This window comes from Macrobrachium nipponense, chromosome 9 (assembly GCF_015104395.2).
Source record: "Macrobrachium nipponense isolate FS-2020 chromosome 9, ASM1510439v2, whole genome shotgun sequence".
Lineage (NCBI taxonomy): Eukaryota > Metazoa > Arthropoda > Malacostraca > Decapoda > Palaemonidae > Macrobrachium > Macrobrachium nipponense.
The window spans coordinates 58,696,453-58,711,218 of NC_061110.1; the positions used below are offsets into that span (position 1 = coordinate 58,696,453).

General features: G+C 44.1%; 1 protein-coding gene across 1 annotated transcript in view; it reads right to left on the reverse strand.

Annotated features, from left to right (window-relative positions):
- The window catches only part of LOC135218535 (large ribosomal subunit protein uL22m-like), a gene marked incomplete at its 5' end in the record, with an annotated part of 70,207 nt that overhangs the window by 5,446 nt on the left and 49,995 nt on the right, over nt 1–14,766 (reverse strand). Inside the window, 1 exon segment of the mRNA XM_064254905.1 lies at nt 6,106–6,319. Within this exon segment, the coding sequence (XP_064110975.1) occupies nt 6,106–6,319 (214 nt within the window).

The following is a 14,766-nucleotide window of genomic DNA, read 5'->3' on the forward strand; positions in this document are numbered from 1 at the left end:
TCCAAGCAAGAAGGAGTGTAAGACGACCGAGCCCGAGTCCTACTTTCCAAATGGTTGAACTCATGAATGAGATCAACAACTTCCGAAAAGGAAGACAGAAACTCCTGCGTGTTCCCCACCTCCTGCTCTGGCACCAACGACCAATGACGAGAAGGATGTGTAGGCTCTTCTAACGTGCCTTCTTCACCAAAATTCCCAGAAGGGTTAGTAGCCAAACAGCCTGAAACCCCTACTAACCTACCTGGGCTGGGTCCAAGCGTCAGCCTCCGAGGCGGACCCACTGTAACACTAGGCACATCACTTACCTCAACAGGTGACTCCAGATGTCAGTGAACAGACATGGGCGTGGCGGCCGCACGTACGTGAGATGGGGGGAAACTCGAGCACTCGAGATTGACGGAGAATCCCTTATAGTGGAAGTCTTGGAAGCACCAGTTAGAGAGGCAGACAAACACTCTGGCTGCACCACATCCGTGCTCACTACCTTCAACCTCTTGACAGGCACCTTCAGATCTTCACGGCGACGAAAGATTCGATGGCGAAGCAACCTCTGCAGAACACAAATCACTAACACTGCCCAAAACCACAGCACTTTCGGGAACACGTCCGCGCTGTTCCTCCCTCAACGGCGAAGGAAGGGCAAAGTCCTTAGCCTTCCAACGCTTAATATGCCGACGAGGCGTAGAGGGGAAAGAGGGAGAGGAAGACAGCACTAGCTTCTTATGCACACTCTTCTCGGAAGATGGGAACGAAGCAACGCGTTTCCTACCAGTCCTCCCAACCAATAAGGCAGCCAACTTCACATCCAATACAGAGTTCAGCCTCTGAAGCACTGCCTCGCATATGACCTCGAACTGATGTGCCAGAGAAGGCTCCGAAGACAAGGAAGGGAGATGTTTCGAACTGGGCAGCAGTGATGATGTCGCTGATAAGTGAGGTGGATCGGAGGAGGTGACTGGGAGATACGTCAACGATGAGAGTGATGTCACAAGCGGTGGTGACGTCACGGCTTCCCCTCTGTGCGAGGGGGAAAGAGACGCCACTGGTGGAGGAATACACGATGGACCCCATGACGTCATCAATGGGGCTGATGCTGCAGCATCACTCTGATACAAAGCGACGGCAGACACCGGCGGAGCAATACAAGATGGCGGACTGCTCTCACCCGCGAAGACGAGGCCGGGAGGAGGGGGAATGGCCTGGCTGGACCGGGAAGGGTACGAGTCTCCACAAAATGCGCTAGCAACCCCCCCAAGGATGGGGTACCCCCTAGCCCAAGCGTCTTCCAAATCGCCGCCATTTTGGACGCCTCTGACTCTGGAAGAGAAGAGAATGATGAAAAAACCTCACCCTTCTAGGGGACCGAAAAAGCTCCCGAGGAAGAGGGGGCTACAATACAAAAAATACCCTGGCGACCTCCCGATACTTCCATCAACGAATCAATGGAAGAAAAGGAAGGAGATGCAGGGACAACGCTACTATGGGGGTTGACTACTGCGGAAGACGAAACATCGGGAATAGGAGAAAAGCCCTCCCAGGTAGGAAGAGTAGAGACTCTCCGATTGTTCCCTCTTACCATAAAACTTCCTCCATGCCCGGCATTCCGTACAAGGATTCGTAATCGTACAAAAATTTGAACAACACCTACTGCATGTGATGTGAGGGTCTGTCTCTGACGAAGCCAAAAAATGAGAACACGGGAACCCAGGAACTCCGGGGCACATACGCTGATGTCGAGAAGGAGCAGAAGGAGCCATGATACCAGGTAAAAACACACACACACACTAAAGGAAACAAAACGGGCAAAGAACTGGGAAAAGGCCAAGAGAGGGAAAAAACCAAGCTCTCGTCCAGGCGGTTAAGAAAAGACTGGCGTAAATGACCAGCGTTTGACCACTCTTCACCCGATCTACGCATGCGTTGCCAGATATCACAAGATTCCTTGCTTTCATCTGCTTTTTAACCGGATCCAGCTAGGCGCTAGAAATTATCCTATCATTAAGACCGAGGGTTTGTTCGCGTATGAACAATTGCTGAGTTTCAGTTGATGGCAGTTTTCGCTTGTCAGCACCTTGCTGAGAATAGAACCCCAGCTGATAACTGGGGACTGCCTCTAAGTATGCTACCCGGACTTTACCACAAAGCTCTATACAAACATATTTGTATGGTACCCATCCACAATGGGTTAAAGGCTATGTAGTATACTGTTTGAGAGAAAGAGAGAGAAACTGTGGTTTTTACATCAAAAAGTAAGTACAGTAAAAATGGATTCTGTAAGTGAAATATGTAATGTTTCACTGATATTTTGCTGTTTTTTTCATTAAAGATGTACATACACAGTTTCAGTTCAGTTCAGAGAGAGAGAGAGAGAGAGAGAGAGAGAGAGAGAGAGAGAGAGAGAGAGAGAGAGAGAGAGAGAGAGAGAGATATCTGCAAACTAAAGTATATTATCTAAGAATTCCTCTTTATTTTCCTGATATGGCAGCTGCACAAACTATATTTCATGAATGAATAGTAGTACATTTATGATAAAAAAAATTATTTACTGTATCAATTAAAGCACCATACTGTAATATTAATGCATAAACACAGCAAAATACTGTAACCAGCTGATCAACACTTATTACCAAAAGAAATTAGGAAAATAATTTAGTTGCTATAAAAAATTAATTTTTTAATGGAATTATTTTTAATTTTGTACATAAAAGTTTATGATACACTAATTCATTTCATATTTCATTGAGAGAGAGAGAGAGAGAGAGAGAGAGAGAGAGAGAGAGAGAGAGAGAGAGAGAGAGAGAGAGAGAGAGATTGAATATATGTCATCACAGGAAAATTTCTACAGTACTGATGCCTGGAGGTTTTGAGTTGCTTACATAAGAAATTTGGATTTTAAATATTCTTATGGTGATCAGATCAATACAGTAGTAGTATATGTAAAAGATTCTGTAGTTTGCTGTTTTCTCTTTAAAGTATACTATGTACTTTTAGTTTGGTGCAGCAGCCAAATCATGATAATAGAAAGGAATTGTTAGGTAATATACTTTTGTTTACTGATCTGATGAAGGGGAAATTGAAGATAGGAAAGAATAACTTTGAAACTGTCTTGAATTTAGTTTAAGGTGATAGTTGAAGACACATTTGGTGCTTGAACTAAAGTAGGCAGTTATAAACATTGAAATAGTGGTCTTGGGTGGGTTAATTATTAAAGTAGGCAGTTTAAAGCAATTTTTAGGGGGAGTACCAGGATAACATGGGTATTTACTTATCACGGGGGTTCTGGGCCCTATCCCCCGCGATTATCGAGGCCCTACTGTAGCTATGACCAGCGGAGTTGGCCTGATACGAGCAGAAAAGGGGAACAAGGTAAAACCTAAGCCTGAGTCTGATCGCACCGGAGAAGAGTAACAATTCCAAGTCAATTGGAAACGCATTCTCTAGGCCTAGTTCGGCCCCCACTGGATTGGGGAAGCAGTGATAACACCAAAGAAATACGGAAAACAGAGCGGCGGGAACAGCGGTACTAAGAACTCTGGCGTATAGCATCATGGCGAATGTGATGGTAGACCAAACCTCGCCGGAATAAACACAGGCCCAAAGACATACCAACAGAGACTACATAATAAAATTTTTCTTAACATTAAAGCTCTGAATGTCTCCGCCTGCTCCGGAATCCATAATCTCGTTATCGCAATAGCTATGACCGGCGGAGTTGGCCTGATACGAGCAGAACAGGGAAACAAGGTAAAATCTAAGCCTGAGTCTGATCGCACCGGAGTAGAGTAGAAATTCCAAGTCAATTGGAAATGCACTCTCTAAGCATAGTTCCGCCCCCACCGGAGTGGGGAAGCAGCGATAACACCAGATAAATACAGAAAACAGAGCGGCGGGAACAGCGGTACTAAGAACTCCGGCGTATAACATACTGGCGAATGTGATTGTAGACCACACCTCGCTGGAATAAACACAGGTCCGGAGACATACCAACAGAGACTACATAATCTTCTAATCCTTAACCACCTCCGACTAATCCCCCAGAACTGTGCTCGACGCTCCAGCTGCTGTTCACCGGTAGGATTACTTGGTCAGCGGGCTAACGAAGCACCGCCGGAACGAGTCTGGAACGGAAGGAAGAGCCCGTAAGAGAAAGGTAAACTAGTAATCGCCTGGCAACAGCAACCAGTCAGGTGATTACCACCCTCCGAGAAGCCGTGAAATAGCCTACTACTAAAGGGGCAGAAGACGGCAGGCCAACTGACACCCTAAGGAAGGTAACGGCCAAGGCTATACTACTTTACAGAATTTATTGATAAGGAATTATTGGAAGTACCGACGAATAAAGGCAAGCCCATCTACGAGCCTAGCCTAACCCTCCAAAATCGGATACCCCGATCAGGTCAGGTAGCCTAGGATTGGCGCCTACTAGTTCGTCACGAAAGAGGACACTCTACAGCCTAACCTAACCCTCCAAAATCGAATATATCGACCTGGTCAGGTAATATAGGCCTAGCACCTACATTACGTAACAAGAGAGGAACTCTCTAGTAATGGATCACCCTCCAAAACTAATACGTATGTCAGTCTGGTCAGGTTAGCCAGGACTAGTACCAACTATGGGTAGCGAGAAGTACTCTCAACCGCCTAGCCTACCTTCCAAAACCTAGCCAAGATCTGGTCGGGTATGCTAGGGTAGGTAGATATTCGTGTAGGACTTCCAAACCTCATCAAAATACAATCAGCAATTATAATATTATAATATAATAAAATAAATACCACATACACTACATGCATGAGCACCGCGAATGAATGAGGGTTTCCTTTACCTCCCAAAACTAAAATGGCGTATCGCTAGGCTAGCCTAGGTCACCTTAAATACAATACTCGCGCATGACGTAGGATTGAAAAAAAAATCACTGCACTCTCGTGAGGGAACCAAATCGCTCCTGAAGGACTGATGATAAATGAGGGAAACCCCCTACAGAGGCTAAATAATGTAATGGTTCAAACCGTGATACACCAACCTATCGGTACCCATCAAGAGCGAAATGGTAAAATTTCACGACAACAGTAACGTATACTGTGATGTGCAAAAAAGGTGAACGTAAAATATACACCGCAATAAAAAGTTGAGATGACTAAGTACACGGTCTACAATGCATCCAAAAAGGCCGACTCGGGAACAGCGATACGCTCGGCTCCCATGCCAACGCTTCATTATTAAACAACACCATACTTGATGCGTAGTTGCCTAACCGCGTTCAAAGTCAACAAATAATATACTCAACTTAGATGAAGATGCTTCTTGAAGGGTCTGAAGACACGATGACTTCCAAAAATCACAAAATACCTTGCAGCAAAAACAAACGTGTTAACGCTTCCAGTGCTATTGAAGGAATGGCGTTCTTGGCAGAGGCAGTAGTGGTAGCGAGCGGGAGGTAGCCGTTGTAACGGCACCTCAGCAGAGGGGGATTTTGAGAGAGGAGAGATCTATTTGGTGAAGTATCTGTGATAGTGGCTTCCACTCGCCCCTGATGCTATACCGACACCCTTTGAGGGTGAGCGAGCCGGAGGTAGTAACTCTGGCATTCCATATGGCTTTTTCTCTGGTATATTTAGCATTTATTTATACCTAGAAATGAGTGCTATAGGAACATTTCACTGGGCGACACAGGTCGAGCCCAGAAATACATATTATTCTGACATCCATATCAATGACTAAAAACAAGTAAATCTGATATATCATGAATTTAGGTAAAAAAACACTTTTCAACTTGATAAAACCCAGCTCTATGTTCTTGATCGGTATATGTTACCTGTCCACGAACAGCGAACCGAACCAAAAAGTTGCTTTCACCACATTAACATTGCAGCACTCATGTGCAGCCATTTGGTAGGAGGATCATCGACTGAGATGAGCTATTTACTCAGGCCAACAGCGCAGGCAAAAAAACTGTGCAAGCTGTTCACATTAACTTTCAGTTATGCCTGTACAGGCCGACTGTGCATTTATAACTGAACGTTAGTGGTGGCCTTAAGTAATCAAGCAGCTTTGTAACTTGTATGTGCATGTGTAATACGATAGAAAAAAGTGAAATTAATACTTACAAATCCACAGATTGCTTTTATATTCTACATTATGTTCTTTAACGGCTAATGCTTGTGCTTCTTCCAGAGTTTCTCTTGCTGCAACTGCTCCTTTCTTATGAACAAATTTGAGTTGATTTATAGCATCATCTATTTTCATGCCACGAACCAAACTGGCAATGTACCACATCTTCTTTGGGCTATATTTAATATTTTCTTTTGCATGACACACAAACTGGAAAATAGAAAGTAAACATTAAAATTATCATTATTCTTAAAAACAAAACTTATTTCTTATGACCTGAAAATGACAAATCTTAAAACAATTTATATTTTTTATAACTAACAAACCTCCAGTCTTAACACAGGGATAAATTCTCTGGTGCTAGCTGAGTTCTGGTTAAAAATAACACAAGGAATTTGGCATCAGGTAATAAGGGAGTAGAGGATGCTACGTGACCTGCTTTAACCCCATTATGCATCTTCATACCAGTTTCCTTCTAGCCCAGGAAAGAATGATGGGTGGCTTGAGATGATCCTTATACGTTAAGACCGGTTTGTTACATATAAAAACAAATTTATCTAAAATTTGTCATTTGTTCATATATGGAACAAACTTTGGTCTTAATGTGGGGAAAAATTACTCTTGGAGGGAGGATAAGAAAGCCTTAAAACAAACTGGAGGTTCACACCACTTAGGTTCACTTCTTGGCCATAGGTAGGGTATAGGAAGGAGTCATAAGCTGCTGATCTGCTGAGCAAAAATTTACTGAATAGCCAGACATCTGGGCTAATAGATTATGAAATACTTACATATCTACATTGTGTCTTGATGATGGTAAAGAACTGTTGGAGACAACAAAACTTACGTCAGCCACTAATCTTGTTTGCTGCCAGTTCCTCTTTCCCCTTGTAAGAGAGGAATGGGACTTGCTTCCATCAAGAATGTGTACTGTGTAGGAACAAACATATAAAGCTTTATAGAATGTAAGCTCGCTCACCTGCATCTAATCAGTTCCAGCATATGATGGAATTGTAGTGTTTTTATTTTTGTTTGTTTGAACTTCTTTTCTTCTTTATTTGGTTTGGTTTATTTTATACCCTTCATCATTTCTTGCTTAATTATTTATTATTAGTGGTATAGTGCCTCAGGAGTGTTTAAATGAAACGCAGTGCAAGTTTCTTCCCTTCATTCACACTAGAATGATACAGTCACAGTTACAAGTTCAACAATGAAGACTATGAATCGCAAAATGAAGTTTTCTGTTGACCGCTACAGCTCTGGGAAACCTGGCTTCTTTCTGGGATGGCAGTTCATGCTATTCTTCTTCTAATTCTCTTTTTCTGACTGGTCCTCTCCTTTGCTGCTGGAGAATTTCCCACCTAGAAGAGGCGGAGGGTAAGCTTCTGTCCCGCCTGGTGGTGAGCCTAATTGGTTGAAGATTATCTAATGATATCCTTTGGGTGTGATGGATTGACTTAATTCCCCCCTTAGTGGGAGGAACTAATGACGTCATCAGAACAGTCGAGTTTCCGGCAAGAGTGTAGAGGTCAGGTCACAAGTGAAGATTTCTATGGGAGTGCTTAGACTAAAACTTTGCACGTGTTCTGGCTACTGTTCAAGACTCTTCCTATGACTAATTATTCTCTCTCTCTCTCTCTCTCTCTCTCTCTCTCTCTCTGTGTCTTGTTTCTCTCTCTCTTTTATATTTATGCTGTTCCTAACTGACATTCTCATAGCTGTATTACAGAATTATTCTCTCTACTGCCTGCCAGTATGGAAAAAAAAAAAGAGATAAAGGAAAAAGACCAGTCATCTCATGCACTCTCACTTTCATATTATATCTCTTAGGTAAGTTAGGTAAGATACAAACAGTTGCGCCAAGGACATTGAATGAGCTTCACAACTTGTTGAGCAGCCACCACTAGATGCAAGGAAACGGTGTCCAAGGACCTGTGGGTATCGTCCCACATAAAAGAATGTGACGGTGGTTTGGCAAAGCCAGGTACCTGCATTCAAAATCCTGTGAACTGACAAGTTCTTCTTGAAAACAATGGTAAGGCCTAGACTCCTAACATCATGTGTTCTTGTATGCACTGTCAGCATCTGAAAGTGAAGCATAACTATAGATTTGTTTAATCACCTCATGTAACCAAAAGAAGACAGTGTTCTTGGACACTTCTTTCTTGTTCCGGACAGTGCTAACAAAGTCTTTGGCAATCAGGTCTGGGATGTCAGGTCCCTTTTAAATACCTATGCAGTGCCAAGACAGTACATAACAGTAATTCGAATCTGTCATCATGAAAAAAGGGATTTTGAGTCTTAGCTAAAAATTCTGGGACAAATTCAAAGGATACAGAACTCAAATCCTTTGTATGTTTAACATTAAAAGAGTCCATGTATTTCACCAACCCTCTTTGATGAAGCCAAGGCCAGTAAGAAACCTGTCTTGAGGGTTAAATTACTGTCTGTTGAACACTGCAAGGGTTCATATGGAGATCGAGTGAGACTGCTAAGCACCATGGTCACATTTCAGTTAAGAGGTTTGAAATCTCTTGGGGAACAGGACTGCTCGAAAATCTTGAGAAGCATAGAAACTAACCACAATGAAGAGAGATCCACATCTTTTAAATGTAGAACCAATCCCATAGGAACTTGATGGCTGAAACTTAAAGAAGTGTCTCCCTACGGAGAAAGGTAAGGCAGTCCACAACTTGTTGAATAGAATTTCCAACAGGAGAGAAACCCCGTTGATGACACCAATCAGAATAGACTGCCCATTTTCTTTGATACATGGCTGTAGATGATCTTCTGAGGTACCCTGATATTTCTGTCACTGCTCTGCGAGAAAAGCCTTTCGCTCGCAAGAGATACTTGACAGTCTCCACCCATGAAGAGATAGGGACCCTACCACTTGGTGAAACCTTTCAATGTGTGGTTGGCAAAGTAGGCAGTCCCACAGGTGGATCTCTCTCGGAGCATTGGTCAACAAGGTTATGAGATCAGGAAACCATTCTGTGTATGGCCAACAGGAAGCCACTACAGTCATCCTGAGGTTATGGGAGATCATAACTCTGTTGATCGCTTGATGGATTAGGCAAAAGGGGGGAAAAGGCGTATGCTTCCAGGTTGTTCCAGTCATGTAGTAGAGCATCCTTTGCCATGGCCCAGGGATCTAGAATGACTGAACACTGTTTAACCTTATTGCCAAACAGCCTACTGTAGGCCTTCCTCACAGATGGAATTATGGAGGAGTGATAATGGTAATTTAAATTTGACAACATCTTTGAGGGTTGCGAGAGAGAGAGAGAGAGAGAGAGAGAGAGAGAGAGAGAGAGAGAGAGAGAGAGAGAGAGAGAGAGAGAGAGAGAGAGAATTGAAGTGTTTATCCATAAAAGCACAGTAACTTGCTAGGGACGAGAATTCAAAGGCACTTAAACTATAGCTGGGAGGAGAATGTTGAGAGTTGCCTAAGCATAAAATTCAGATTTTAAATATTTTTATGGTGTTCCGAGATGAGACATCCAGTGATAAAATATTCTTGTGCACTGTTATAAAATGCGTGATACTCATAGTCAACTAAACTTTTAATAAAATACGGTACAAAAAATTTGGCAACACTACCTCTATGATTTGTCGTGAACTTGATGGATTTGTTTATTTTTGTTTTTTTATGTTCAGGGTACAGTAACTGATTTTTATTACAGTGGACCCCCCGTATTCGCGTTCTCCAGATTCGCGGACTCACACATTTGCGGATTTCTCTCGGGAACATTTCCCCGCATTATTTTTTAGTGGTTTTTTCTTGAGTTTTAACTAACAAAATGATATTGTTATGTTACAATAAAGTTTCATACATACTTACCTGGCAGATATATACATAGCTAAGACTCCGTCGTCCCCGACAGAAATTCAAATTTCGCGCCACTCGCTACAGGTAGGTCAGGTGATCTACCGGCCTGCCCTGGGCGGCAGGACTAGGAACCATTCCCGTTTTCTATCATATTTTCTCTCTTCCACCTGTCTCCTGCGGGGAGGCTGGGTGGGCCATTAATCGTATATATCTGCCAGGTAAGTATGTATGAAACTTTATTGTAACATAACAATATCATTTTCATACAATCAACTTACCTGTCAGATATATACATAGCTGATTGGCATCCTTTGGTGGAGGGTAAGAGACAGCTACTTATGGAATAGACAGGTAAACAACATATGTTGTAGGTATAAATAAAACCTTGGTTCCTACCTGATAGGTGGTAGACTTCGTGGGTGTTTGCCCAGTAGTCTGCATCACCTCAAGAAACTTTAGCGAGATATATGATCTATGGCCAAGAGTTCTTGTGGGTCTGCCGATGGGGTCTTATCCGCTTACTTGGCAGAGCCTGAAAGGACTTTGTCAATGGGTGCTGATCCACTTATATGACAATACACCTTATGAAGGAGCATACAACTAATCCCGACCACCTGATCCTAACCACATGTTAGAAATAAAGATTGTTCCGAGTTATCCCCCGAACTCTTCACAACAACCATAACTCAAAAAGCACAATACGCACACATACATAATTTTCAAAAAAAAAAAAATTTATACTCATCTAATTAGATATCACAAGAGTTTCTTACTGAACAACAGAGACGGCCGCCCGTGCAGCACAAAGTCCTTTTTGTTAGAAGAGACTCTAGAACATATCTAAAAAGAAGGTAAGTATATACTTAAGGATTGGTGTTGGCTCCCATACCCAGGATCGTATCCGCCGATACGAAAGGACCTAGAGAAAAAAATTTCTCATAGGTCACACGAACGTCTTTCAAGTAATGAGATGCAAATACCGAGTTGCATCTCCAAAATGTCGTATCTATGATGTTTTTAAGTGACATATTCTTTTGAATCGAGAGACGTCGCTACTGCTCTCACTTCGTGCGCTTTCACTTTCAACAGTCGGAACTCTTCGTCAGGACAGACCTTATGCGCGTCTGTAATGACGTTCCTCACAAAGAATGCAAGAGCATTCTTAGACATCAGTCTTGTGGGGTCTTTTACCGCGCACCAAAGACCCTGTCTAGAGCCTCCCATCTGGTGTTTTCTCTGGAGATAGAATTTTAGAGCTCTTACAGGACATAGAGACCTCTCTTCTTCTCTGCCTACGAGACTCGATAAGCCTTTAACTTCGAATGACTTAGGCCAGGGATTCGTGGGATTCTCGTTTTTAGCTAAAAACAGGGTTTTAAATGAGCAAATAGCTGAGTCTCCCTTGAATCCTACTTTATCCTCCAGAGCATGTAATTCACTAACTCTCTTTGCCGTAGCTAGAGATAATAGGAATAGGCATTTCCTAGTAATGTCCCGAAACGACGCCAGATGAGGAGGTTCGAACCTTTCGGACGACAGGAACTTGAGTACCACGTCCAGGTTCCAGTTAGGAGGGACCGGTTCCTTAGACTTCGTCGTCTCAAATGATCTTATGAGATCGTGGAGATCCTTGTTATCTGCCAGATCTAATCCTCTATTCCTGAAGACTGCCGAAAGCATACTTCTGTATCCCTTTATTGTGGATACCGCTAGATGCGATTCTTCTCTCAGGAATAGAAGGAAATCCGCAATTTCTGCTACAGAGGTAGTGGAGGAGGACAACTTCTTAGTTCTGCACCACCTTCTAAAAACCTCCCACTTTGACTGATATACTTGTCTAGTGGAGGTTCGGCGGGCTCTCGCGATTGCGCTTGCAACTTTGCGAGAAAACCCCTCTCGCTCTGACGAGTCTTTCGATAGTCGAAAGGCAGTCAGAGCGAGAGCGGGGAGGTTTTGATGATACCTCTGGAAGTGTGGCTGTTGAGAAGATCCATCCTTCTTGGGAGGGATCTGGGAAAATCTACCATCCACTCCACTACCTCCGTGAACCAGTCTTGTGACGGCCCAAAAGGGGGCTATCAATTTCCATCTTCGTCCCCTTTGAAGCCCACAAATTTTCTCAGCACTAGTCCCAGGAGTTTGAACGGAGGAAAAGCGTAGACGTCTACGTGAGACCAGTCTAGCAGGAAAGGCGTCTACTATCAGAGCTCTGGGGTCTTCCACAACCGAGCAAAAGACTGCCAGCCTTTTGGAAATGAACGTGGCGAAGAGATCCACGTGAGGAGTCCCCCAAAGAGACCAGAGACCTTGGCACACATCTTTGTGTAGGGTCCACTCTGTGTGAAGGACCTGGTTCCTCCTGCTGAGCCTGTCCGCCCTCACATTCCTTTCTCCCTGAACGAACCTTTTAAGTAGGGAGATGTTCCTCTGAGACGTCCAAAGTAGAAGATCTTTTGCCAGTTCGTATAGGAACAAGGAGTGAGTCCCTCCTTGTTCTGAATGTAGGCAAGTGCTTGTGGTGTTGTCCACATTTACTTGAACTATTTTGTTCGAAACAAGAGGTTCTAGACTCTTCAGAGCCAGGTGTACGGCGAAGAGCTCTTTGCAGTTTATGTGCCAAGACACCTGTGCTGCTTCCCAGGTGCCTGACACTTCCTTCGAGCCTAATGTTGCTCCCCAACCTTTCTCCAACGCGTCGGAGTACAACACTAGGTCTGGGTTCAGGATTTTCAGGGAGATTCCTTTGTTCTCCTTTAGAGGGGGCAACCACCATTCCAAATGTGGTCTCATTTCCACTGGAATGGGAAAGGCGTCTGAAAGATGTCCGGTCTTCCAACTCCAAGACCTCTTGAGGAAGAATTGAAGAGGGCATAAATGCAGCCTTCCCAGAGGGAAGAACTGTTCGAGCGAGGAAAGGGTTCCCAGAAGGCTCAGCCATTCCCTCGTCGAAGTCTGTTCCTTCCCTAAGAAGAGAGAGACTACTTGCAAACCTTTTGTGATTCTCTCTTGCGAAGGGAATACTCGAAAACCCCGAGAATCCATCTGAATCCCCAGATAGACTAAGTTCTGTTTGGGGGTCAGTTGTGATTTCTCGAGGTTTACGAGTATTCCCAACGATCTGATCAGGTTCAATGTCAACGTAAGGTCCTCCAAGCACTGTCTCTCTGATCTGGCTCTGATGAGCCAATCGTCCAGATACAGAGAGACATTTACACCTTTGAGGTGAAGAAACCTCGCCACATTTTTCATCAGACTTGTGAAGACCTGAGGAGCTGTGGAAAGGCCGAAACACAAGGCTCTGAACTGAAAGATCCTTCCCCCCGTCATGAAACGGAGGTACTTCTTCGATGAAGGGTGGATCGGGACGTGAAAATAGGCGTCCTGGAGATCCAGAGACACCATCCAATCTCCTTGTCGCATTGACGCAAGAACTGAGGCAGAAGTCTCCATCGAGAACTTCTCCTTCTGAACAAATTTGTTCAGAGAGCTGACGTCTAGTACTGGTCTCCAGCCTCCCGAGGCTTTCGCAACCAGAAAAAGGCGATTGTAAAACCCCGGGGAGTTTTGATCCAGTACTAGTTCTATCGCTCTCTTGTCCCACATCTGATCCACCATCGATCGAAGAGTATCTCTCAGCACAGGATCCTTGTACTTGGCTGACAGTTCCCGCAGTGTTGACGTTAGGGGAGGACTGTCCAGGAAAGGGATACGATATCCCTTCCTTATTACAGACATTGATGAAGCGTCTGTGTTTATACGTGCCCAGGCCTCCACAAATCCCAGGAGCCTGGCACCTACTGGTGCTTGGAGGAGAGAAGCATCATTTTCCCTTTTTAAAGGGACGAAAGGCAGACCTACCTCTCTTCTCAGGAGCCTTCCTTCTTGAGTGAGCTCTGGAGGTAGGGCCACCTCGAAAGGGCTGAACCGATGTACTCGGTCCTTTCTTTTCCGTCGCAGTAGCAGGTTTCTTTTTCCTTGCTGACTGAGTAAGGTCTTGAGTCGCCTTCTCAGTTAATGAACGAGAAATGTCCTTCACTAACTGAGAAGGGAACAAAAAGTCTGACATTGGAGAGTACAGTAGCGCTGCCCTTTGAGAGTGGGAGACCGCTTTCGTCAAAAAGGCACTATAGACTGTCCTCTTCTTAAGAAGACCTGCTCCAAATAAAGAAGAGATCTCAATCGAGCCATCCTGTACCGCTTTGTCTATACAAGACAAAATACACAGAAGGACTTCTGGTTCGAGTCCTTCAGAATCATGGGCTTTCTTGGACATCACCCCAAGGGACCAATCTAAGAAGTTGAAAACTTCTAATACATGGAAGAGTCCCTTGAGGAGATGATCCAGTTCTGAAATGCCCCAAGTTATACGGGCAGAGTTCAAACTTTGTCTTCGTGAAGGTCGAAAAGTCCGCTTCTGTCGAAGACGGAAGAGAAATGCCCATATTCTCTCCCGTCTGATACCAAATGCCTCGTTTACCAGCTAGTCTCGCTGGGGGCATGCAGAAGACCGTTCTGACCAACTCCTTCTTCGACTTCATCCATGAGTTTAAGGACTGAAGAGCCCTCTTCATTGAAATGGCGGGCTTCATTCTAAGAAAAGACGAAGACTTCTTCGTCTTTGCGCTCGAGAAAAGAGAGCGCGAAGGAGGAGCGGCAGGGTCAAGTCGTCTCCATACTCTTCTAGAAGCAAGGCTGTCAAAACTTCATAGTTCGATAGTCCTTCTCTTCCCTGATACTCGTCTTCCGAGTTTACTTCTAACTCGGGGTCTAGATGAGTCTCCGCTAACAAATCAGGACGTCTTTCCTCTGGGGGAGACAAACTCCTGAT